The sequence below is a fragment of the Pararge aegeria genome, chromosome 23 (assembly GCF_905163445.1).
Source record: "Pararge aegeria chromosome 23, ilParAegt1.1, whole genome shotgun sequence".
Classification (NCBI taxonomy): domain Eukaryota; kingdom Metazoa; phylum Arthropoda; class Insecta; order Lepidoptera; family Nymphalidae; genus Pararge; species Pararge aegeria.
Window position 1 is genome coordinate 2,272,118 of NC_053202.1, and position 26,621 is coordinate 2,298,738.

The 26,621-nt window shown below is 34.2% G+C and overlaps 1 protein-coding gene across 1 annotated transcript in view; it reads right to left on the reverse strand.

Annotated features, from left to right (window-relative positions):
• Window positions 1-26,621, reverse strand: part of LOC120634359 (homeotic protein empty spiracles-like) — a 42,666-nt gene that overhangs the window by 15,449 nt on the left and 596 nt on the right. The window contains exon 2 of the mRNA XM_039904872.1: window positions 4,562-4,734. Coding sequence (XP_039760806.1) covers window positions 4,562-4,734 — 173 coding nt within the window. The remainder of the gene's footprint in view (window positions 1-4,561; window positions 4,735-26,621) is intronic.

The window sequence follows — 26,621 nt, forward strand, 5'->3', positions numbered from 1 at the left end:
AAATGTGTTTATCTGTATATTATAAGTTTAATGTATTGTGTATATTATTCATAAAAATATTCATCAGTCATCTTATTAGGCCATAACACAAGCTACGCTTACATTGGGGCTATATGGCGATGTGTGTATTGTCGTAGTACCTATATTTATTATTATATGAATTATTTATTGAGAAACGTTAAAAGGTTGTGGTTTTATTTGATGTTGACTTTGAAAACCGCGGTGCAAAGCCAGTTCTTATTATAATTTTGTAAATTAGTCATTTTAATAAGAATAATAGATACTATATAATAGTGCCCGTCATAGTGAAAATAACTTATATTTTCTTGCGCTCATCTACGTCTCTAGAATTTATCTATACCTACCAAGGCCATTGCAATTATTTTATTCATAATATCGAAGGTGGTCAACAACTAAACTTACAAAATGTATCTATTTTTTACAGTGCTGTTAATTTTTTTTTTAAGAAAAAAGTTACTTATTCTTGTCTCTCAATTTTTGGGAGTATTAGAATTAATATCAGCTTTTGACAAGACCTAATCTAATCCTAGACGTCGAAAAAATTTCCTCGCTGTCAAATTATTACTTAAACATTTTCTCTCACTTTGAAGATTAAACATCTCATATAAAATGGATTGCTTTTATAAGAAAACACTATTTTTTTTTATATTTAATCTAAAACTAGCTGACCTTCATCTGCACCAAATCGGTTATTACTGGAAAACTCTAATAAAATGACATTTTCTAAAAATGAATCCTAGCTAGATCGATTTATCGCCCCCGAAACCTCCTGTATACTAAATTTCATGAAAATCGTTGGAGCCGATTCTGAGATTCCAATTATATATATACAAGAATTGCTCGTTTAAAGATATAAGATGAAATAAATTTAAATTAGGTATATATATAAATTAAACTTTATTGCGGTACCCTAACAACCAACTGTCACGTATGGCTGCACTTTGAAAATTTCTCAAAATGTACACACATCTTATACTTTCCTGTAAAAGTAATAGAGGCTGATATTGCGTGATAAGTTTTAAGTAGTTTTCAAGTCTTCAATTAAGACTAATTCATCACAAATTGCGTTAATACATAATAAATGTCTGTAAAACTAGTTTTTAAGCTCTTACACGCGCTGCGAGTTGGTATCAGAAATAATTTATAACTTACTAGTTGTTGGCCGCTGATTCGTCCGGGTTTCTTTCGTTTTCTGATTCTTGGAGCACGGCTAGCGTGGACTTAGATATTTTCTCCACGGAAAAAGGACAAAATGTTTATCGCCTACGACAGTTTTAACCACTCTCCGAGCAAAGGCGTACGGGTCGAAATAATATCAACCCATTTCCGGTCGACTACAGGGAACTACGGCCTTAACCCCTTCTCATTGTGGGAGTAGACTCTTGCTCTGTAGTGGGCCGGTAATGGATTGATGTGAAGTGGATATGACCAGAGGATAAACTGTTTTGTTTCTGCCTACAATGAAATCGATAGATTCCCCTGGCTAAACGTAACGATAGAACGCTGTCTTTATCCGAAATAATAACAATATATTATATTTAGCTACTAAAAACTAGAAAGTTAATAAATTATTTATTGACTCAAGGTTTGATATTGTCTGCTACAAGTAGCTTCCAGTCGCGAAGAAATACGCAACTACTACAATTTGATAGAAAGTGTGGGTGTACCTCTATAAACTAAATTTGCTGTTGGGCTTTGTACGCCGTTTTTTGGTTTTTCATGAATCCTGCGGCGGGAACCGTACATTTACCCGGGATAAAAAGCAGCCTATGTTTTAATCCAGGGTGTAATCTATCTCGATTCTAAAATGAAGTCAAATTGGTTCAGTAGTTTTTGCGTGAAAGAGTTACCAGTGGCGTGCATAGCGGGTAAGCACAGGGTATGCAGGTGATAAAAAATGAAGAAAATGAAGGCATTGCAAGAGTTATAAAAAGCCTACCCTTAAGTATTTATAAGTCATACAGGAGATTTTCTTCATTTTATATTATCTGCATACCCTGTGCATACCCTCTATGCACGCAACTGAGAGTAACATCCATCAATCCATCCTTACAAACTTTCGCATTTATACTATTAGCAGGATAAGTACATCTGTGTAACCCTTTCAAGTTTGGAGACGTGATGTTTTTTTATGCGATTGTTAACAGCTATCGCGGTTTATTTGCTGTAATTTTTCCAAGAGTTCCTTTGTCTGTCTCTGAAACAGACCACAGAGAATATGAAATGCAAATTTATGACGCAGATACCAGCAAAATAGAAGTCGGTTATTAACTAATTACCTCCTATTTTTTTAGGTCGATTTAAAATTAACTTTAGTTATTATATAACTCACGAGTGCATTTTAATTTTTGTATTTTTTATCTATGTTTTTTAACGCATAAATAAATATTTATTATTGCAAAAACAATCGACTTTCGAAATCGATTAAATCAAAGATTACCTAATCGCTCGTGCGTACAAATTTATTTATGAGTTTAATTTCTAATATTTTGCAAAGAGGATGCAGCCAACCCAAATAATTTGCATATAAAACATACTGTATCATTACATTATAGATATTATTTAAATTAAATGGAAGTGACGTTGCCCTTAAAGAAATCGCCAAATGAATTATAAAGAATCTATCGTTGCGATTAATAGCTGAAAATGATAAATAAAAACATATTTAATTGGTAACTCATTAGCAGTTCGCGTGCTCCCAGCAGCGTTAGCAAAACAAGCCGTGCGGTTTATGAAAACTTAATTTATTTTTGTTTTTTATTTTGGACAGGCAAAGATCATTGACAAAACAGCCTAATTAGCGATAGCGATTTGTGATAACTTAATTTAAAATTTGGTTCAGTCAAAAATCTATCTCTTTTCCGAATTTATCGAATCGAATATTTACTTATAATATCAAACGGGTGTAAACTCGTCATTTTCCCGTGTTGCCCAGCTTTGGCAGGTTCACAAGTTTTCATCCCTCGTAAGTGGACATGAACGGTGGATAAAATTTTGGTTTCTGCTGTCGATAGTTTCCCCTGGCTAAATAAATAGCATCGTAAAAATCTAAGTTTTTTTTCGAAAAACGTGGTCGGTTTTTTTACGAAAACATGAATTTATTAGGTGCAAACTGATTAATGATTCTACAGAATTTAAAAAGAGAAAGAAGGCTTTCGATCCAGTTCTGTTTTATAAATGCTTGTTACCTAAGAACTTCTCAATTAAGAAACCGATTTGGAAAGCTCTTCCCACTAATAAACCGCTCACCAATGCACTAACGACGCATAAAACTTAGCCGGGTAGGTATTATTTTTGTTATCACCATCAGTGTAAGTATAGATACCAGGCCCAGTCTTATGCTGTCGGTACCTCGGGTGTGGCCGGCGTTTATTAGCCCAGTTTCTACAGCATTGATAGTTTTTACAGCTGAACGCCGGCGATGATTGCACACGTTTCACATTACCAACCTATTTAGTGCACAATTTAATGCGGCTAGCGCTCGGATAACGCTAATTAGGCATTACATGTTAAAATACGTAATAACTGATGGTGGAAATAAAAACTTCTTAAGCAGCGTTGAGCAATTTTTTCGAATGAGAAAAAAGGTTTGCGTCACCTGGTGAAATTTCGTGATTTTGCGCTACTCACCGATTTCATTTTGTCTTTTATTCCACTGTAAATTAACCCTTGGCTGCAAACGCTGGAACCCCCCTCTCCAAACCCTTCTTTTAAGACGAAGAAACTCCTACATTGCGCCAGGAGGGTAAACGACAAAATCCCTATCCCTATCCCTATCCCTATCCCTACTAATATTATAAATGTCAATGTAAGTTTGTTTGTTACGCTTTCACGCAAAAACTACTTAACCGATCCTCATGAAACTTTGTACACATATTCTTGGAAGTGTTAGAAGTAATATAGGATACTTTTTATCCCGACATTAAGCTCGGTTCCTTTGGGAGAGGGGATGAAAGTGTTTGACGATTTTACACCGTAACTCCGACAAATTATGACCGATTTAAATAATTGTTTTTGTACTATAGAGGCTATAATATGTATTTAATATTGCCCAAACTGTGGTTGGAGATAGAGGACAGAACCCCTCAGCGGACAGCAGCAAACCCGTCATTTCAGGCGATATCATTCAGGCGATATATTTCAGCGATACTACATACTTAATTTTATTTTAGATCTATAACTAAATTTAATGCCACATCAAAAAACAAAATTAAACGCAGACGTAGTCGCGGGCAACAGCTAGTGTTTGTATAAAATGGCTATGTTATAACGTTAATGCTAGTTATTAAAATATGAATTAAATCAAGAATATTACTTGTCTATTACATACTGTATTCAATGATTTCTTTTTGTCGCAAATGTATTAAATACTTCGTTTAATGCACTCAGTGGAAATTGTGAAGTTGTCACGAATCCCGATTTATTAAACCAAGACAAAGGCTTAGGTTTATTATTCAACCCAGTAGCCTTTTAACTCTTCAAGGCAGTCGTCGTTAGAAAGTAACCTATAAAACGAGATATGATAAGATCGGTGTATTACCTGTGTCTCAGTCAAGCTCAGCACCTGGGCCAGCTGTTTCCTCTCAGCACCGACCACGTAGTGATTCTTCTCGAAGGCGTGCTCCAGTTTGAGGAGCTGTGACGGCGAGAAGGCGGTTCTGATCCGCTTCGGCTTCCTGAACGGCTGCAGGAGGAATCCGGGGATGTCGGGACCTGTGGAAACAAATAATAGGATATTTAAAACTATAATTCTTATTAACTATTATAATAATTGGCACTGTAGGCTCTGAGTGTGTGTTTCTGAGTCCAAGGCCGTGGGTTCGATTCCCACAACCGGAAAATGTTTGTGTGATGAACATGAATATTTATATAAATATAGAAAAAATATTCATCAGTCATCTTAGTACCCATAACACAAGCTACGCTTACATTGGTGCTAGATGGCGATGTGTGAATTGTCGTAGTATATTTATTTATTATTATTTTATTTATTTTTCTTTAATTGGAAAACCAACAGTTGTAAATCCCTACTCTAATATTATAAATGTGAATGTAAGTTTGTTTGTTACGCTTTCACGCGAAAACTACGAAACCGATCTTCATGAAACTTTTTATACATATTCTTAGAGGTATTAGAAATAATATAGTATACTTTTCATTGAAAAAAACAATAACGTAAGATAAAAAAATTACTATAGGTGTAGACTATGTAGCAGTACGCTGCCTCTCAAAAATACGCGGGCGAAGCCGCAGGGCACATCTAGTACTAAATAATTCACAAAAAACTTTTGGCTTTAAACTAATAACAGGTTTCCACAGATTAGTTTTATATAAACAGGTAAACCTGGTAGAACCTAGCAAAGATGCAGCAAACTGTAACTAAAAATTAAGTTTACCTAACATGCAACAGTTTATCTTATTGGTTTCGACGTACACTATTAATATTACCATAAAATAAATCAATTGCGGGGTTTTTTATGTCCTTGTTATCATCATCATCATCACATCAACCATTTACCGGCCCACTACAGAGCACGGATCTCCACCCACAATGAGAAGGGGTTAAGGCCGTAGTCCACCACGCTGGCCCAGTGAGGATTAGTGGACTCCACACACCTTTGAGAACATTATGTAGATCTCTCAGGCATGCAGGTTTCCTCACGGTGTTTTACTTCACCGTTGAAGCAAGTTATATTTTAATTACTTAAAACGCACATAACCTTAAAGTTTAAAGTGCGTGCTGGGATTCGAACTCGGCCGCTCGAAAGTGAAGTCGAGCTCCTACCCATTATATATATATATATACATATCACCGCTTCTTATTCTACTTTTTTATAGTAAATAAAAATTTACGGACCGAGTAGATGGACCACTTGATGGTCAATGGCGTGCACTTCATACATGCACAAAAGCACTGCATACCTAAATTATTTGATATAAGTCGTATTGGAGGGAAATATTTCCATTTCATGACATGTACCTGCTTTATGCATACCTTGGTCAAAAACCCTGTGCACGCCACTCTTGATGGTAGGTAATTGAAAGCCATCTCGTATAAACAATACTACAGAACATGTCCTGTCCTGCAAATTGACGCCCTGTGTACATCAACCTGAGGCGTATGATATACTGGATATTTTTAGTGAAATGAACTGAAAAGATTCACCAACTAAAAGCCCATAAATAATATCCAAAGAGAAGTAAATTAATTGCATAACTACAATATTAATTTATTCAAATAACGTTTACGTTTAATACCTAATCCTTTATAATTTTTTATTATGAACCGACGAAAAATATATTTTTCTAGGGAAATAATAATTTCAAACTAAAATAGTGGGAAAATCCAAAAGTGCACGCCTCATAATCTCATTCATTAAAATAAAATTGAGATTATTTTTAAATAATAATTAAACTATCTAATCTAATTATACCGTGAAAAGTAATATGCTTCTATTCCTCAAAATACTGAAGCCTATAAAAAAACCAACTCGGTAAGTGAAGTATTTCGCTCGTTATCGTGACCGTGATATGGGAGATTCACACATACAGACAGACAGACGTCCAAGACATAACATTTTAAATTTTTTTTTTTAATTATTAGAGATTTAAAAATTTCACTCATGGTGTTAAAAATAGCGTTTTTTCTCAACATCTGTATATTTATATTCACTTATAAAAGCAGTAAAGAATAAAAAATGTGACATTTTAAGTTGTAGAATCACTCGCTGTGCGTAAACTGACAGTAATACCTCAACGCTTCGATTATTATGCGTGCAATTAATATTTACAATAAATATAAGCCGTCTAACTGTTAACTTATGGGCATGGTACCCAAAATGCTGGCGCTATTGCCCCTTTGAATTGCTAGACTTAGCCGTTGGACTAAATAAGAGCCAGCTCTTGGGTCACCAGACGTGAGGACCAATTTTTGGGACACGATGTTAATAACATTTTTCGTGTCCGTATACCATGGAGATATATTTCAAGATATTTATTCAAATTGTAAATATCATGAAATATATTAGCTTAATTACACTTCTTAATAAACATAATGCAATAATATCAAAATGGCTCGAATATCAAACTCCCGCAAATAAGTAACTAATAACAGGTTGCGGCGTACAGCGTATCTTTGTAATGGCGTACAGCTATTAAAATTAAATTAAGCAAAGATTACCGCTAAACGACCACGGGTCGGTTAATCTATCAACCATTTACATAGTGTTAACAGACGATCCAATTTGGTTGGTAGAGATTTCCAACCAAAAATTTAAACCACTGGCTATACAGCAAAGTCAGTTCTTCTAGACCACATTTGGGGGCAAACTTGCTAAGTCGACTTTAGAGATTATGCAAATAAATATTAATATTTTATTCAAGTTAAATGGACCATATGGATATAAATTAGAATGTATACCTAACACCAAATCTTATTATTTAATTCTTAGGGGTGTTTGTGGTATTAAAAAAAACGTTAAATAACGTAAAGTCGTAGTTTATGGTAATCACACATATTTAGAAATACAAAACACCAGTTGATCAATAGTAACAGCAAAAAGACAGCTTGACAAAGCAGTCAGAAGAGTTCATAAAATACATGAGCGGAAACTCATTAACCAACTCAACTAAGACTGTGGGATTAAGATTGGATGAGTTTGATTGGAACCAACTGAATCGGGTCGTGTGTTAGCACTAAAACATTTTGCTCCCCAAGAATTATGAAGTAAGGAAAGAAATAATACACGTATTTTACAAATTGCACACTCCGACTTTAACGCTGATGAGTCGAGAGTGTACATGCTCATATTTTAATGTTACTTAATAATCGTGGGTTATATATGAAAATTGTAACATAATGACTGGATGAAAGTATTGTAAAAATGTTGATTGCCCCTACACTCACCAGTGAGACTGAATGTTTACATCCAATGCAAGGCTAGCGCCAATGCTCAGAACGGCTATCATGGGCAGGAGACAATTAAATACCCGGGGAAAGGACATAAATTAATCTTCTCCGACAGCTTTATCAACTGCACAGCACTGGCACACAAGTGGAATAATATCCAAATAATATATGTGTATTAATAAACGGGGGTAAACTTCTCATATTCCATGCTCCAGTGATTTAGCAGGTAGGCACGTCATGAGGTCATACTTATTTGCGGGATTTTGATATTCTTGCATTATGTTTATTAAGAAGTAAAATAATTAAGCTAATGCATTTCATGATATTTACAATTTGAATAAATATCTTGAAATATTTCCCCATGGTCTTCGGACACGAAAAATTGTATTAGTGTCCCAAAAATTGGTCCTTACGTCTGGTGACCCAAGAACTGGAGCTTATTTAGGCCAACGGCTACGTGTAACAATTCAAACAGGCAGAATTAGTGTGACGTTAGTACGTGCTATGTCTATATACTACTACTGAAAACGTGGTAACGTGGTAACTAGCCGAACCCAAAGCCCTGCCAGACAATCTATTTTTTGTATACATAAATATTTGATCCTTTCCGAGGCATCTATGCTATGGCTCAGCGTAAGGTACTAGGGAGTCATAAGTTGTGTGATGCCTGCAATTATAACGACATTAGCAAATGTCAGACGTCTTTGCAAGGCCACCACGTTAGCCACCCACGGCTTTATTATAAATAGGGTTCCCTCACGTTTTCACTTATATTATAAAGTATAGTGTGTGTTTGTTTTTTACGATTTAAGATAAGAGTGGCATTTCAAGGACGCGTCTCGTTTCAGCACTTTTTAATAAATTTATTGTTCAACGTGTCTAGAAAAAACCTATTCACTCTTAATGTGAAGGTGAACCCTCATTTGTGGTGGAAAAAACGGAAGCGAAGGGCATTACAGACCGGCACAAGTCAACTCACTCGTTATATTTCTATATTATATACATTTTGATATTACCTACCAATCATAAAACATTACTTTTTGAAAGTAATAAATCGTTATAATAAATTAGGATGTGGAATATGTATATGAAGATGACTCTTTAAGAAATTTTGACCAATAGGAATGAAATACTGTTGACAAAATTTTTGTATAATTTTTTTAATAGTCGGCAACCCTGACCAGAAATTAAAAAGGTAATTACTCACACGCCGAACCTTCTCTTTATGGCATAGATAATGTAGATTATAGGTACAACTGACAATACATAATATCTGCAATCGATTTAAGTACTTAATGAGTACAAAATAAGAATCAATACTGTGTTCTTCTTCACTGGCTCGTTTTGCGTGAGTTATTTTAATACTTACTCAATAGGGTTGTCAAACAAAATAATATAATAGTAATAATTGGGAAATACCTATTTATTCCGTCATTTATTTTAGTTTCATAACATTTAAAACTCTTAAAATATCTTCATAAAATGACAGGTCGTTTACAAAAACAGCTGGTCTCGGAGGACCAGGCTTGTTTTAAGTTTACGAATATGCTGAAGTTAAAAATTTAAAATGATTTATTAAAATTTAAAAAGGATTAGTAGACTACATACGCCTTTGGGAACTTTGTGGAGAACTCTCAGGCATGCAGGTGCGTAAGTAAGCGATATTAAATGGCTTAAAATGGACCACCTCCGAAAATCTCCCCCCCCCCCTGAAATTTAGGCTGAATTCCTAAATTCAATATGGCGACTGTAAATTCGTACAGTATTATGAAAATTAAGCTTAATATGCTATACTCCGCGAAAAACAGTAGAATCTGTCTCCACACCAAACAGATCTTCGGCAATGTCCCTCCACGCACGTTTCGCTCCAAAACCGGAGCATCCTCAGGAGATGTTGACTTAAGTCAGTGGTAAGATTCTCCTGCTTTTTGCGGAGTATATCAAATTAAGCTTAATTTTTATAATATATCATGGATATCCGCAAAGTAACGCCTGCTTCTATCGAAAATTCATACAGTTTTCAGCAATCGTGTTTTCTTGATTATTTTAATTCAGTAATTGATATATCATAACTACAAGGTGACAACACTTGAATAAACGTAGTTAATATTTATAGTCTTCATAATATATATCTTATTGCCCGACGCATGCCTTTCACAACAAAGAAATACGTTAATTAATATATTGTATCTAACACACGGTGACATTTTACTAGGAAGTATGTCAACAAATATATATATACATTTTTATTTTTCTACATAGCCTAGTGGTTAAGGATTAGCTCTCCCGGTCGGGGAACGAGGTTCGAACCCGGCACACTCTTCTAAATTTTCGTTTTTCATTTTGTTGAAGCCTTCTATTCTATGGCCAAACGCGATATGGAATTTATGTAAACAAACCAAAAATCACGAGGGTTTCACATTTTTAATAAACAAAAATTGTACATTTCCAAGGTAAAAATTAAAATTATAGTTTAACGATAACTTAACGTAAAGATAACTTAACCGCCCAGTGCGTATTTACTTAATATGTAAGAAAAATAGCTTAAAACTAAAATTTACAAATTTTTAATTGCTAGGTACTACATGAATTAATTAACGCGGGTGAAACCGGGAGGAATGGCTTGTTTTCAATAACAATATGAATTTATAAACAATAAAATCCGACTTCTATATAAATTATATACCAAATATACCATTTTTGTATAAATCAATATTGAATACTCTGTGCTACAACTTACGAGTCTAGCTTTCAGTCGAAAAATATGCAGCTACTAAGTACTAACTTTGTTAGATAATGTGGGTTTATCCCGACAAACTGAATACACCTGCGTAACTCACTTTTGAACTGGCTGTATGGTCTTAGATCTTTGCCAGAACCCAACGGAGATGAATTAAAAAGTAGCGATAGGCTGTATGGGCAATGATCTTTGCCCTAGGGATAGGCGTGATGTTATTTTCTTCTTCTATTCCCGTCCGTTGCACGTCTAATGCTATGTTGTATGTTTGCGTAAAAAATACATATGTATGCGATAGTATCAATAATGTAGCAATGTTGAAAAGTTCCGTCGTATGTCTCAAAACACTCCATTAGATCAAAGATGCAAAAAAAAAAACTTTACAATTTATTTATTTTTTTAAACTGTTGAATTTTTAATCACTTTGCTATCCACAGTTGATCCGTTTGAAAATATTGGAAATAATAATTTATTTGATTATGATTTATTTGATTTGCCACTCGCTGGCGTATAAGTCAAGAAGCGTGGAGTATATGACATATGCTTACGACCAATCCAAATTATTATTTTTAAATAGCAGAAACTACACAGACGTAAGCGTTACTTCCGTCAGAAAAAAAAACTGACTTACTCCCTAGTCGCGCCTACAGAAGTTTTACTTAAAAACATGTGCAAATCTGTCTTTATACGTATGAAAAAATCATCAGAATTGATATCCCCCTGGAATGGAAGTCGGTTAAAAAGAATGTAGTCACGAATGATAACATAAGACAGATAACATATACTTATCATTATACATCTCTACAGCAAACACCGTGGTTCTGTAATTGTGGATACAGGTTACGCGTATAATGTGGCAGGTATAACGACGGGATCGCGTGTTCGGTTCCCGGCTGAGCACTATTTACACCAGTTTTTTGCTTTTCAACTTGTTAATATAATTGTCTTGTAGTTTTCTAGTGTAAGAAGAATATTAAATTAACAAGTTTATGGGTAACTAGTAATTTTGTGGTATAGTTTTTTTTTTCTAATTTCGCAGTAACTAATCGTCTCAAGGACGCAAGATATCTGTTTGCGGGATTACATGAAGATCGTATTGTTTCAAACAATCAAACAAAGCTCTCAACAAAAAGAATTTCAGCGCTTAGGTGTCCATTAAAACATTTTTATAGATGAATATTGCAGAACAATGTAATGTTATTTATTTCTTATAAGAAACTGATGTAAAATGTGATAATTATTAGAATTGCAATTTATATGTAACAAGCGATTGCAAGCGACTTCGTCCGTGTATAATTTATAGTACACCTTGCCCGCGGCTTCGTACAGGGTTTTTTTTCTTTTTTCACGAACTCCGGGAACGGTACATTTTCCCGGCATAAAAAGCAGTGTATGTTTATCCAGGTAACGTCTATCTCCATTCCAAAATTAAGTCAAATTGATTCAGAACTTTTTGCGTGAAAGAGTAACAAACATCCATCCATCCATCCATACAAACTTTCGCATTTATAATTATCATCATCATATAAACCTATTACCGGGCAACTACAGGACACCTTCCACAATGAGAAGAGGTTAAGGCCGTAATCCACCACGCTGGCTTAGTGCGGATCGGTGGACTTTACACACCTTTGAGAACTTTATGGAGAAATCTCAGGTCAATCTGCAGGTTTCCTCACGATGTTTTCCTTCGCCGTTGAAGCAAGTTATATTTAAATTGCTCAAAACGAACATAACATAAAAAAATTAGTGGTGCGTTCTGAGATTCGAACTCGCCCCCCGAAAGTGAAGTCGATATCCTAACCACTGGGCTATCACCGCTCCATAATATAAGTAGGATTTGTAACTCTAATTAAATTCTGTATCTGTGTAAAAAAAAAGTATCGTCTATGACGTTTCCTTTTGAAATTGCTCAATGGTGAAATGTAATTTTTAAAGCTCTGTTCTACTAAATAAATAATAATAATAAATCCATCGTATTTTTATACCCTCCAAGAAGTTGGTACCTCATTACACAGATGACAAAAGTTGGTATCCGACCTAGAGCTGTAAGATTTATGGAGTACAACACTACAACACTTATCGATGACCCGGCCGATGGAAGTGTCAAAAACATAAATCGGTACTTTTAACGACGAAGATAGCGCACATTGACGTTCTTCACGATAAGAATTATCGAGAGCTAGGTTTCGTCCTCTGTCGTACGCGTTTGTTCTGCTTAATCGGAATCAAAAATACCTTGTTCGTCTAGTGGTTAGCATGTTTAACTACAGCGCACGAGGTCCAGGGTTCAGGGCTCTCGAGGTTAGGCCGTCGGTGCCGGTTATTATAACTAACATGTGATTATTGTCGTTAAAACCCACCGACCCGTATTGGAGTAGCGTGGTGGGTTTATGCTCTTAAATCGTCTCTTCTATGATCGAGGAAGCGTCCAGCTGTGGCACGTTAATAGGTTAATTGTGACGTTTGGCTGAAAATAAATTACATTCTGTTCTCGTTTATATTGCCTTGCCTATTATATGTCAAAACAAAATCGTATCGTGTGTACTAGCTTTAAAGTAGCCTATTCAGAAAAAGGTTATGAGCAAAAAGTTTTCCTATTAAGCTATAGTCAGTTACGCCTACCTGAACCATTTCGCTAAGTAAACCAATTACTTTGGACAAATAACTTCATAATTTATCAAACAAACCAGCTTAAGTAACATTTTCGAACGTATATTTAAATGCGGGCCCCGATAATTAATCATAAATTTCCTCCTCCTAAACGTAAATCAAATCTAACTACCGATCTCGTTCCAAGATGGCCGCCCGCTGCCAACATAACGAACATAAATAGTTTAATTTAAGACGCCTGTTAATCTCGCTCACTCAACAACAATGTCTCAAATTACATCCAATTATATCCCATTCAATCCTTTTAACTGAAATATTGTAAAAAAACATCCGGTAACAATCGCTGGTCATTAAGAAAAAACGCGCGTAAAAGATTTGACGTTTGGAGCTACCAACATGGTTAACGATTAGTGATTCGTGCATATCGATAAATGGTGTGTCGATAAACGAGATAATTTCGCATTGTACCATTTAGAGTGCGCAATTATTATGTCACTTATACCGTAAAAGTTGATGATTACTACGATTTAAACATTTAAGGTTCATATTTATTACGCTATAAAGTAAGCAATAACATATTTCGTAACTACTGTAATTCTGTACTGTTCAGTTCTTTTCACAAGACTACAAAAAGACTGTACCGTCACGTTAAGAAGTTGTTTTTTTTTTATCCAACATAAAACCAATAATTATCTACAAACATCGTAATGCATAAAATTTACACTAACAACCAAATTACTTATTATCCATTTAATAAACCGTATAAAATTCACAGCTAGAAAGAAAATAATTGGGTGACACAGTAAGGAATATAACTATTTTAAAATGCGCAAAAAGTAATTCATACAAGTGCTACTTGTTTAATACAAGTATGAATTAAAATCATCTTATTTATATACTTGTCCATAAGTTGATTTATTGTTTATTAAAAAGATATAATAAGGCATATCATTATAATATACAGTATTACCCACAGTTATTATTAATGGTCAATAATTAAAATGAATAAAGTATAACACGTTAACATTATTGACTGCGGTTACGAGACAACTATAAAATTTACAATTCATACCAACTATAACATAGGTAATATAACATCTATTTAAAAATACAATAAAAGTCTATGTAAGTCTGGACTAAGTTTACAGGGACAGTATAATATAGCATGTTCGCTATTTTATAAGTAAGTAGGTACTTACTTAAAAAAGTAAGATTAGAGTCGCCGATTTGATAAATGGTGATTTTTAAACCCTTACGAGATCAGGCCTTATCAAATCATTTGAATCATTAACCTTAATGAAACTATCGATAGATACGTCCTTCACTACGAAATAATCAAATTTGGAACAACAATGGCGCTGGTTGATAATCGCGGGCGTTCATTCCCGCCTCGTCACAAAAGTCCTTTGTCAAACCCTCAACCGCTTCCATATTACTTCTGTACTTATTATTTTTTAATTCTTTTTATGGCCACGGTACGGACGCGTTCAGCCTGTCACGATTAAAATGATTTTTACTAAGCGGGGTTCATAAAAATAATATTGCTATTGTAACAAGGGCAGTCAATTGACACTGCGTTAGGGGTTATTCGGAACGGTTATTTGTCGAGCGATATATTTTTCTTTAGCCGTTATATTAGCTATATCGTTTTTTTGTTGACACAGATAATAGCGTATTGCATTCGCGAGGAGACTATGAACAGTAGCAAATAATTATATAGGGGCGTGATGTTATTCATACAATAGGTACCTAATCTATACTTTATTCCTCAATACAAAAAGTAATCGATCATGGAGTTTCTATGATACCAAAGACCTTAAATAAACAATATCTTTATCATATAGGTTACCTATTTTAGTACGTATTATACTTATTTAATTATTTAATAAAGTAGCTACAAAACGACTTATGATATGAATCAACTCATTGATTTACGGGACTCAACGCTTAAGTACGAAAGGATTAGTTGTCTTTGGTCATCCGTATGGAGCTTATTTACAATAAATTTTGAATAGACTAATACCTAATCTATATAAAGGTTGACTATAGCTATAGCATTATATATATATCTATAGATATAGCATTTTAACTATAGCTTTATCAAGTTGGTTCTCTCATTGACCCTAAAGTGACAAAAAAAGAATGCTATTTTTAACGCTTGTTAATTAAATCGACTTCAGACTTACAATTTTGGATTAAACCGCTAAAATTGCATAACCAATCACTAAATTACCATAGACAATAATTCAAATACTTACGGCATAATAAAATTTGATGTTCTTTTTTTAAAAATTTAATTGTGTAATGTGTTTACCAATTAAATATGTCTCTACCCAGATTCGTCGCATTAAAACAGTTTATTGAATAGTACGTTATCTTTATAATTAAGTTATCTCGTTTATAATTACGACTAATGAAGCGATTGCTACAATGTAAGAAGGCACGGGGTTATCATTGCTAAGGAGTAATTACTGTAGATATTGAAGCGTTTTGCTTTAAACATTTGTATTATATCGCCAATTATATACGTATTGAGTTTTAAACCACGCTTAATATTAGTTAAATTAAATAAAAAAAAAAAAAAAATTAAAAACCTAGATTATAACAATTTTTTTTTGTCCTTTGACAGCCTTTTATATACACACACAATGGTATTATTTACAAATGAACACAGTTTAAATGTCTGTCTGTGATTTTGAAAAAAGGCTCATATGCATTTTAATGATAAATCCAAATACACCGTAATTAAAATTTGTATGTGCCTGTCTGTCCGGACTAATCTTCGGAACGGCTAAATCGATATTGATAAGACTTTAATAGGCAGGTTTAATATTACACACAAGGTGACACAAGCTACTTTTTACACGCTTTATATTAGCTTCACTTGTATGTTTGTTTGTAACCGACTTCTTTGGGCGCGATTTTGACCCACTTTAAACGGTCAGATTTCTTTCAAACTTTGTAGACATATCGAGGACCGATGACAATACACTAATCTGAAAAAATTATTCCAATTTTCTCTATAAAAAATAAGATTTTTTACTAATTACTACAGCGCCATCTAGACCCAAATGTAAAAAACCTATGGCGTTCGCTTACCTAACAAATTCCACAGAAAACATTAAGCTACTAGATGGTAGAGGGCGTTAGCTATTACTTTTTAATGGCCTGTTTTAAATAATAATTAGAACTTGCATTTCGAGAGACGGGCAGACTGAATAAAAAAAAAAATATTTTATCTCTTTAATGGTGGATGGGTTACCGATTAATTTTGCTCTAATAACAATAATAGATCAAGAAAAACTAAAAAAATCGCTATTATAAATAAACTAAAAGAAATAAATTAGTTTAGTTTTTTATACTAAGCGTGTTTTTTAGTTTGTTTGAACTATTTAATTATTTAAATTTCCAAGACGCAATTTTTAATGGGCTGACTTATTATTCAAGAAGTTCATACCATAGTGTAAATGTTGGAAAGCTAAAAATATTACGAACGGTTTAGTTTGTTTGTTTTTATTGCATTGGTACCTATTGTTGCCATTGGCACTGCAGACTGGGACACCAGCACGGCTAGCATGGGCAAGAGGTTATAATTATATCCCCGGGGAAACGATAAAATGTATCTTCCTCCACAGATATCAAATCTCAGAGCACTGGCGCACAAGTGGAAATAATATCCAAATAAGATATGTCTAATAAATAATAAACGGGAGTAAACTTCTCCTATTCCATGTTCCGGTGTTTTAGCTGGTGGACAGGTTAGTTATATACCTTGTCAGGTGATATAATCGGGAGATAAAATTTTTATCCCGTGCCTGCTATTTCCCATTGAACATAAAGTATCGATAGAAATAGCCAACCCTTCGCTTTGACGAATTCCATTTTTAAAACCCGATCCATGACGTTAAAAGCGCCAATCTTATCATCTTACCGAGACAAAATATTAACGTTTATAGGTTATCATAGACAAGACAGAGTAATTACGAAATGGGGCCCGCGGGTCACGATACCACAGATAACAGTATTATATCAAAATAACTTTTTAATTAGACGATATTACGCCAACTTTGTTACAAAGTACCTACTTGTTGATATTATTAATTGATAGTATCCGTACGTACTAACTACTTAGGTTATTTATATATTTGACGCACTGAATAAGTGCATTTGCACCGAGTTTAACTCTACTATAATGGCTATATCAATAAATATCAAAGGAAATCCGGGCAAACCGGCTATGGGCTAACGTAGAAATTTAAAGAATATTCCTTGAGATCACTATAGGTGAAACTGGTAAAAATTTTTTTTACAAAGGTTAAATAAATATAAAATAGCCAATATAGAAGCGAATAGGAGAAGTTTACCCCCGTTTAATATTACATTAAATATTATTTGGATATTATTTCTATGTGTGCGCCAGTGCTCTGAGAGTTGATAGAGCTGTGGGAGAAGATAAATTTTTATCCTTTCCCCCGGGGATATAATTGTCTCATGCCCACGCTAGCCGTGCTGAGGCAAAGGTTGTATGTATACCTAACCTAAAAATATCAGGTATATACTGGTTTAAGCGATGCTTAAGTCTGTATTTACCTGTGCTCTAAGTAGTCTTATAATAATTTAAACAATGTTGCTCACTTTTCACATACTTACTCACAGTGTAATGTATGGACCTATATTTAAAAAAAACCTTGGCTGGTATTCTTTTTGTTATCACCACCTCACATTGTCATTTAAAACTATTTAAGAAGCAACCCAACTGTGATATAAGTAGGAGGTCCTGGGTTCGTTTCCCCATTCAGCAGGGGTAATTTGGGAAGTCTTAATTTCAGGATTTTCTCTGGTCTGGTCTGGTGGGAGGCTTAGGCCGTGGCTAGTTACCACCCTACCGACAAAGACGTGCCGCTAAGCGATTTAGTGTTCTGGTGCGATGTCGCGTAGAAACCCATTAAGGATATGACCAGGTACCATACTCCCTAACAAGTAAGCCCGCTACCATCTTAGACTGCGTCATCACTTACCGCCAGGTGAGATTGCAGTCAAGGGCTAACTTGTAGTGGAATAAAAAAATAAAAAAATATGTCCCTTAAAAACTAAAGATTTTTAACTAAAATTAGCTAGTGTGTGGAATCCAGTGGTAGAATTCTGCAAACCAAGAAAGCATTGCACCGCTTCTCAATTCTATATGAAAATAAAAAAAAAATAAAAATCGAAGATGTAAGTAAATACCTAGTGATGTAGTGTTGGAGTACCTAAAAACATAGTGATGAATGCTTTCTTCTCTATAATTATAACTCAGTTTTATAGGCACAAATATTCCTAGATGCAGATCAAAAACTAGTTTTTGTTTAAAAACATTTGCTGCCGCTGTAATGTCTACTTGAGCACGTTCATTAATCATTGTTTTTAGTGGCCCCTTGTCCCGGCGATACGTTCGCGGGTGACAGCGAAATAGTAATGGCGTCTGGAAATATATTGTATCTTTATTACTGTTTGTGCCCCGCAGCTTCACACGTGACCAAATTAAATGAAATATAATGTATTTATTAATAATCCTTACTTAATATTATAAATGCGAAAGTCTGATTGTTTGTCCTTGCTCAACGGCCTAACTTAGCGATCGCACGGAGAGTAACATAGGTTTTATCCCACAGAAACAAACGGTTCCACCGGAATTTGTGAAAAACCTCTAACTTACATATATAAAATATCACTTGCTTCGACGGTGCAGGAAAACATCGTGAGGGCACCTGCATGCCTGAGAGTTCTCCGTAATCTTCTTAAAGGCGTGTGGAATCCACCAATCCGCACTGGGCTAGTGTGGTGGACTACGGTGTAAACCCTTCTCATTGTGAGAGGAGACCCGTGCTCTGTAGTGGGCCGGTAATGGTTTGATATGATAATATGATGATAATGCTAATAAGTCCACCAAACCGCACTGGGCCAGTGTGGTGGACTACGGTCTTACTTATTGTTCAAAAAATTCAAAAAATTCAAAATTCATTTATTTCAAGTAGGCCTAATATAAGCACTTTTGAAACGTCAAGTCTGCTTGTAGTGATTCTACCACCGGTTCGGAAGGCAGATTCTACCGAGAAGAAGCCGGCAAGAAACTCAGCAGTTGCTCTTTTCCAAAATCAACAATTTACATTTTGCATTTTAACATTAATTTTTCTATCTTGTGAGAGCTGAAAGCGGAGCCGGAAGCTTCCAAGCAACCTTGTTATTAAAAAATTCATCAATTGTATAGTAACCTCGCTGTAATAAGTGTGTTTTAACAAATTCTTTAAACTTGTGCATTGGCAGGTCCAAAATCACCTTAGGAATCATATTATAAAAGCGTACGTAAGCGTATTGTGAGGGGAGACCCGTGTCCTGCAGTGGCGTACACAGGGTATTCGACCAGTGAATACATAAAGCACGTACATGGGAAAATTGTAAAAACCCTAGAATAATAGTAGTATATAAAATAATTTGGGTAGGCAGTGATTTTGTGCATGCATGAAGTGCACGCCACTGGTGCCCTGTAGTGAGCCGGTAATAGATTGCTATGATGATGATGATGATGAATTCAATATGATGTTTTTTTATAAACATAAGAAAGTAATTTTAAATATCTCACTTCTAATTTACCTAATAGTAATGTATTTTTCCAGGATAAAAATAACGTATGTAACGCATTGGCTGATAAAATACTTACTTCAATGCAAAACATGAAGTCATACCGTTGCTGCGTGAAAAACGGACAAACGAACAAACACACTTTCGAATTAATGCGGGTATTGAGACTAAATCGTGAGTATCGATTTCTTTGATACTTGAATGATGAATAATAATTAGCTAAGTGATTTTAATGCGCAATGACAAAAACTATAGATAATTAATTACTTACTGAGATAAATTCATCCGAAGATATATTAGGGATTTTAGGGTTCCGTATCGCAAGAGTACAATTAAAACCTCCCTCGTTTAAATTTGGCGGTCCCGAGTGCCGGCAGGGGCAATCTGCCCTGCTTTCTGAGTCCGAGGCCGTGGGTTCGATTCCCGCAACTGGACAATATTTGTGTGATGAACATGAATGTTTTTCAGTGTCTGGGTGTTTATCTATATATTACTAGCTGTTGCCCGCGACTTCGTCTGCGTTTGATTTTGTTTTTTTTTTATGTGGCATTCAATTTAGTTGTAGTTCAAAAAAATTTAAAGTATTCAGTATCGCTAGGCCTTAAATGAGGGGTTTGCTGCAGTCCGCTGAGGAGTTCTCCCTTCGCAGGGCATGCTTAGGAACACGTTCTGCAAGTTCCGCCCTGTGTCAATCAACCTGAGGCGTAGGCGTTAAGCCACATGTACCTACAATTACACAGACAACCAAGCATTTCAGACCGGAACAAAGCATTGTAGCAATGCTGGTTAGCGGCAGAAAATACCATGGCGACAGTACTAGAGAAGTTCTATTATAGTACCTATAAAGGACCACGTAATCGATAAAAAAGCTTGGATGTGAATTATTGCTCTTCTAATAGTTTTTAAATGACATTGTCAGATGGTGATAACAAAAAAAAAACCATGCTTAGTTTGTTGTGGTCTTCTTCTTAGACAAGGACGCGTTAGGAACCCTCGTAGCTTTAGTTTTAAGTTTACGAATGTGGTTATCGCCATCATCTCACTACCGTTTAATTCTTATGTACGCATGTAGTATGTACCTATGGGACGGGCCTACTTGAATAAAGATATTTTTGACTTTGCCTTTGACTTTACTACTCCGGACGAGATCCGTCGCTAAACAAAAACAAATTCAAATTCAAAAATGTTATATTCATGTAGACCTTATATATATAGTATATATATAGTATTATTACAGGCACTTTTGAAGCGTTCATACATTTAACATGTTACACTAATGTTAGTGATGGTGATAACTGCAATCGTTAACTTAAAACTAAAGCTAGGAGGGTTCCGAACGCGCCCTGGTCTAAGAAGAGCCCACAACAAACTAAGCCAGGTTTTGTTTTTGTTATCACCATCTCGCAGTCTAGTTAATGTTGAGCTATGGTAAGAGCAATTCATACCCAAGCTTTTTTATCATATGTGGCCAAACCTCTAGGTACTTACTACTAATAAAAGTTGTTGCTACAGCGTTTGTTTACTTATTAACAAATGTAACTCTTTATTTGTACATAAAAAAATTAAGAACATCAAAAGAAAAGCAGTAACTTAAAGTATTAGGATGCCAAAGCCGGCTTTATCGCTTACTAATAATCTCTGCCAAGCAATCATGTAGATAAGGAAAACTAAAAAGGAAACCGAAAAATAGAATGTATGAAAGATATGATTTCCCATCCTGATTGTTTTGTCAATGGTTACTACAAATAAATTAATAGTTAAAAAAAATAAGAAACACGCTTGGTATAAAAAAACCAAACGAATTTCTACCTTTTAGTTTAGTTTATTCATAAAATCGTGATTACTAGTTCTTCTTAAACTATTATTTTTATTAGAGCAAAATTAATCGGTAACTTATTCACGTTAGAATCACTACAAACAGTCAGACTTGACGTTTCAAAAGTGCTTATATTAGGCCTACTTGAAATAAATGAATTTTGAATTTGAATTTGATCAAATTTATTAATATTAGAGATATCGTCCAAACATTATACTATTTTATTTTGTTGTAAATTAAAATTAATAAATGAAATTTATATAAATTAACAAAAATGTAATTTTGCTAATTGAAAAATGGAATAATCTTATCAAATTACCTACGAGTATTATTATCGGTCTTCGATATACGAGTATGTACAAAGTTTGAACGGAATCAGACCGTTTGTAAAGGGTCAAAATCAAAAGGAATAGGTTAAAAACATACAAACCAACATAGAATTGAAGCTAATAAAAAGCGTGTAAAAAAAAGGTCGTATTTAACCGCCCAAAGTGTGTCCATAGATAACTTTTATCTTAATATGCTTGTGGTACAAGATAAGTTATTGAAGGTACTCTATCATATTCATTTATACGTTATAACTATACGTATTAACTCGACGTAGAATGGGATTATTTTTTTATTAACACCCGATTCTAAAGGTTGAACAGAATATACGGTAGTTGGCTAGCATCTGCACGGGGCATGCAGATGATATAAAATGAAGAAAATCTCCATTACGACTTATAAAAACTTAAGGATAGGCATTGTTAGAGTTATATATAACCCTTAACTATTTATAACTGGTACTGGAGATTTTCTTCATTTTATATCATCTGCATATCCTGTGCATACCCTCTATGCACGCTACTGGCAGCACTTATATTAAATCCATAAAATTTAATATTATAAATTCATCTATTACAAGTATAGGCCTAGTTTATAAGCACTTTGGAAACGTCAATATGTCTGTTTGTAGTGACTCTACCACCGGTTCGGAAAGCAGATACACCTATAAATTTACTACACATCTTCGTCGGTGGGTAGAGTGCTGGAGCGGTAGAGTGGTAACTAGCCACGGCCGAAGGTTCCCATGCTAGAGGAAATTTTGAAATTATAAATTCCCGATTACCGTTGCTGCGTGAAACGTGCACACTTTCGTATTGCAATATTCGATCGAGTAAGAAAATAAAAAGCTCAATTTTACCCACATTTCTATGAAATTTATTTTAAAGCGATAAAATTTTGCAAAATAATTTAGCAGAACTTAAAACAAGTCATTAAATCTGAATTATATCAAATTAAATATGTATGAAGTAATTATAAGTAATAACTACACATAATTAAAGTTTTAATGAACGTCGAGAAACGAAAATTTACTTGCATAAATTATGCCATACTTTTTTGCCTATCGCGTGTCGGTCCGGACTCATTTTGGAATGGCTGAATCGGTTTTTGACTAAATGTCAAGTCTGTCTGTTTGTTGTGACTCTACCACCGGTTCGGAGGGCAGACTCTACAGAGAACGACCGGCTGTTTAATTATAGGCTATCAAGAAGAACGGTGTTATCTTTTGAGTGTAGTTAAAAACTGAGCCTATTGCTCAAAAATAAACCCGTGGTAGAGTCACTACAAACAAAGAGACTTGAAGTTTGAAACGTGCTTATAAAGTAGGCTTAACTATATGATTTTTTTTTTCACAAACTTTATTCATTTTATGAATATATAATTCAATTTCTTTAATGAAAACCTAGATAGCAGCTTCATTTTTGCGCCTTTTGGAGTAGAGACTTTGGGACCGTGGGGTCCGGAGGCAAGAGCTCTTTTCAAAGAATTATCGAAAAGGGTTATCGAGTCTACCGGTGATCCTAGAGCGGGCAGTTACCTTGGCCAACGAATTAGTTGGGCCATCCAAAGTGGCAGATGCTGGCATCTTAGGAACTGTGCCTCGCTGCGGTGGTTTCGAGGACGTTTTAGATTTTATTTAATTTTAGGTTATATTTATATTTCTTTAATTAACAATTAACTCTCCAAATAAATAAAGATTTTTTCTTATAACGATATTCATGACAATCCACCATAACTGACTTAAATTCCTATTCCTATTATAATGTTAAGGATTACTTAAACGGTTAAAAGCTTGGGTGTGAATTGCCCTAACATCCTAATATCAATTTACTGTGAGATGGTGATAACAAAAAAATTACTCAGCAAAGTTTGTTGTGGGCTCATCTTAGACCAGGGGGCATTTGGAACCCTCGTAGCTTTAGGTTTAAGTTGGCGAACGAAGTTAACACCATCCCTTTAAAATTTTGTAAACATATATGTATGAACGCTTCATAAGTGCATGTGTTAGGCCTACCTTAATATCTTTTTTTAAATTTGAATTTGAAATTTGAATTAATATATTATATGTTAAATAATAGCAGTTTATTTTAAAAAGCTTCAAAACTAACTTTTAACTAACTTGTTAAGTATAAATAAGGCTTAAAGTTTTGTAAAGTCATTAAGCTAAAGTAAGCGACGGCAATTTTAATCAAAATTTCTACGCGACACTAACATTAAAAACACCTAATTAGATTCTTATATGGTTTAATATATTAACTATTTTACTTAAGGTTGGATGTATGTATAACCTATTTACGGGGCTAAGTTTGTAGAAAAAAACACCTATTGTCTATGACTAAGCCTATAAAAGGCTTCGACCTGACTTGATGACAGACAACCTAAAGAAGAAATAGCTGAATGTAGAAATTTTTTAATTTTGAGAGAACATTCTTTGAGCAAACTAGACGTGTGTTAAGAAACAAGGTGGGATTTTTTTATTATTCTACCCCTGAGGGTGTTAAACGCCAAGATAAAGTTTGCTATTTTTCATGTTATATCCATAAAACTTGGTAAGCACTTATTTTTAAGTTAGAAATAAGAAATATGTCATTCATTTTTAAAAATACAACCCCAAACTGTTAAACAAGGCATCGAAAGTTTGTATTATATCGTTTCTTTTTCAATCCGCAATAATTACTATTTCAGATTCTTTTTATAAATAAAACTTACGTTTTTTAACAGTTATTTTCAAAACTCCACCCCCGATGGAGTATACAGGGAATAAAAGTTTAAAAATAGAATTCAATTTTACAGTTATGTATATCGCTAAATTTGGAATTAAGACTTTTATTTGTTTTTAGCTTCGCTTTATGGAATATTCTAAGGTAGATAAAGCTCGCAGTTTTAAGTGACACTTGATAAAAGTGGATAACCAATAGATTAGGTACCCGGCTAAGTTTCTTGCGTGGTTCTTCTTAAACTAGGCCCAAGGTTCTACCTCGTAGAACTGCTGTTTGTGATTGCGTACCATCGTATCTCAATAATGAAAAAAATATGTTGTACCTACGGAGCTTCACAAGACACTTCAATAAAGCGATTTTTCTTTAAAGTTTTGTTCCAGAGCATTGACCTAAGTCAGTTATTGTTTTTTTTATTTTTATCACGCAACACATTTTTTTTATTCCACTATAAGTTAGCCCTTGACTGTAATCTCACCTGGTGGTAAGTGATGATGCATTCTAAGATAGTAGCGGGTTAATCTTTACCGTTACCTTAAGGGAGTATGGTAGCTATACCCCTAATTGGTTTCTACGTGTCATCGCACTGGAACACTAAAACGCTTAGCGGCTCTTTGTCGGTAGGGTAGTAACTAGCCACGGCCGAAGCCTCCCACCAGACACAACACGGTCCGTACGACGTTCTCAAGATGTTTTCCTTAGCCATGAAAGCAATATTATCGAAGTGATATTTTTAATTACTCAAACATTCACAGGCAATAGTTAATAAAAAATAGTACTGTCTGGACCCTAAATATTAACAAAACCTAGGACATAATAAATAAATCAACTCAACAGATAAATTATGATGTAACTAATTTTCCGTTATATTCAAATAAGCTCTCATTATATTTTAATCTTGACCATCATTTTGAGATATTTAAAAAAAATAACGTTACTCGGCAGCTAGAAATTTGTAATCCGACTTGTATATACGAACAATAATTTTGCTAACGTCTTACTTATAAAAGTAAAGCTGGCGATGAATATTTTAACAATAACTGTCATCGATAAATGACAATCAAAAGAAGAAGACAAAACATTTCGTAACAATGCAACCGTGTAGTAAAATGTTGGGTATTTATAAGTGTCATTTCATTTCATCTTTATTTCACTATCATTTTATTTATGAAACATTTCAGTAGGATCAGGTAACGCGTTTAACTCTTATGTTCACATATCTTAAAAGCCAGTATCAAAACTCATGTCATTGTTGTTATTACTCCAAAGTTGTAAACAACAATAATAAAAAAAAGAAAATTTATGACTCTATAGAAGATCTTTTTCTGCTACCCTTGGCAGTGATAGAGGCAGTATTAGAACCAAAATAGGTAGGTAAATACCTAAAATTATAATATAGTAAAGTAGGACTAATTGTGCTAATAATTAAAAAAAATCAATAACAGAGCTTTAGTAAAGCAAAGCATTATAAAAAAAATTGTTTCGCTTTATAGGAAGAAGGATGGTAAAGCGTAAAAAACATAAGCTTTTAAGAAATAGTATTTATGTCGCTTAAATATTAAATGGCTAATAAAATTAGTGTGAAACAGAAAAATATTTCATTTTTATTTATTTAGAACCAAAAGAAGAGACATAATCATAAACAAGAAGATATGTGAAGAAAGAAACACTTATACAAGAGATCTCTACTATTGACTCTGGATAGTGGGTGAGTTTGAGAGGGAATATATCTCTATTTATCTTATTGCCCGTAACTTAGTGTGCAAGGATGAATTTTCCCGGGTTAACAAGAAGCCTGTGTTCTCTTTTTAAATATAAATTAATAAAAAAATCTAGTCAATCTATTTCTTTGCGAAAGAATAC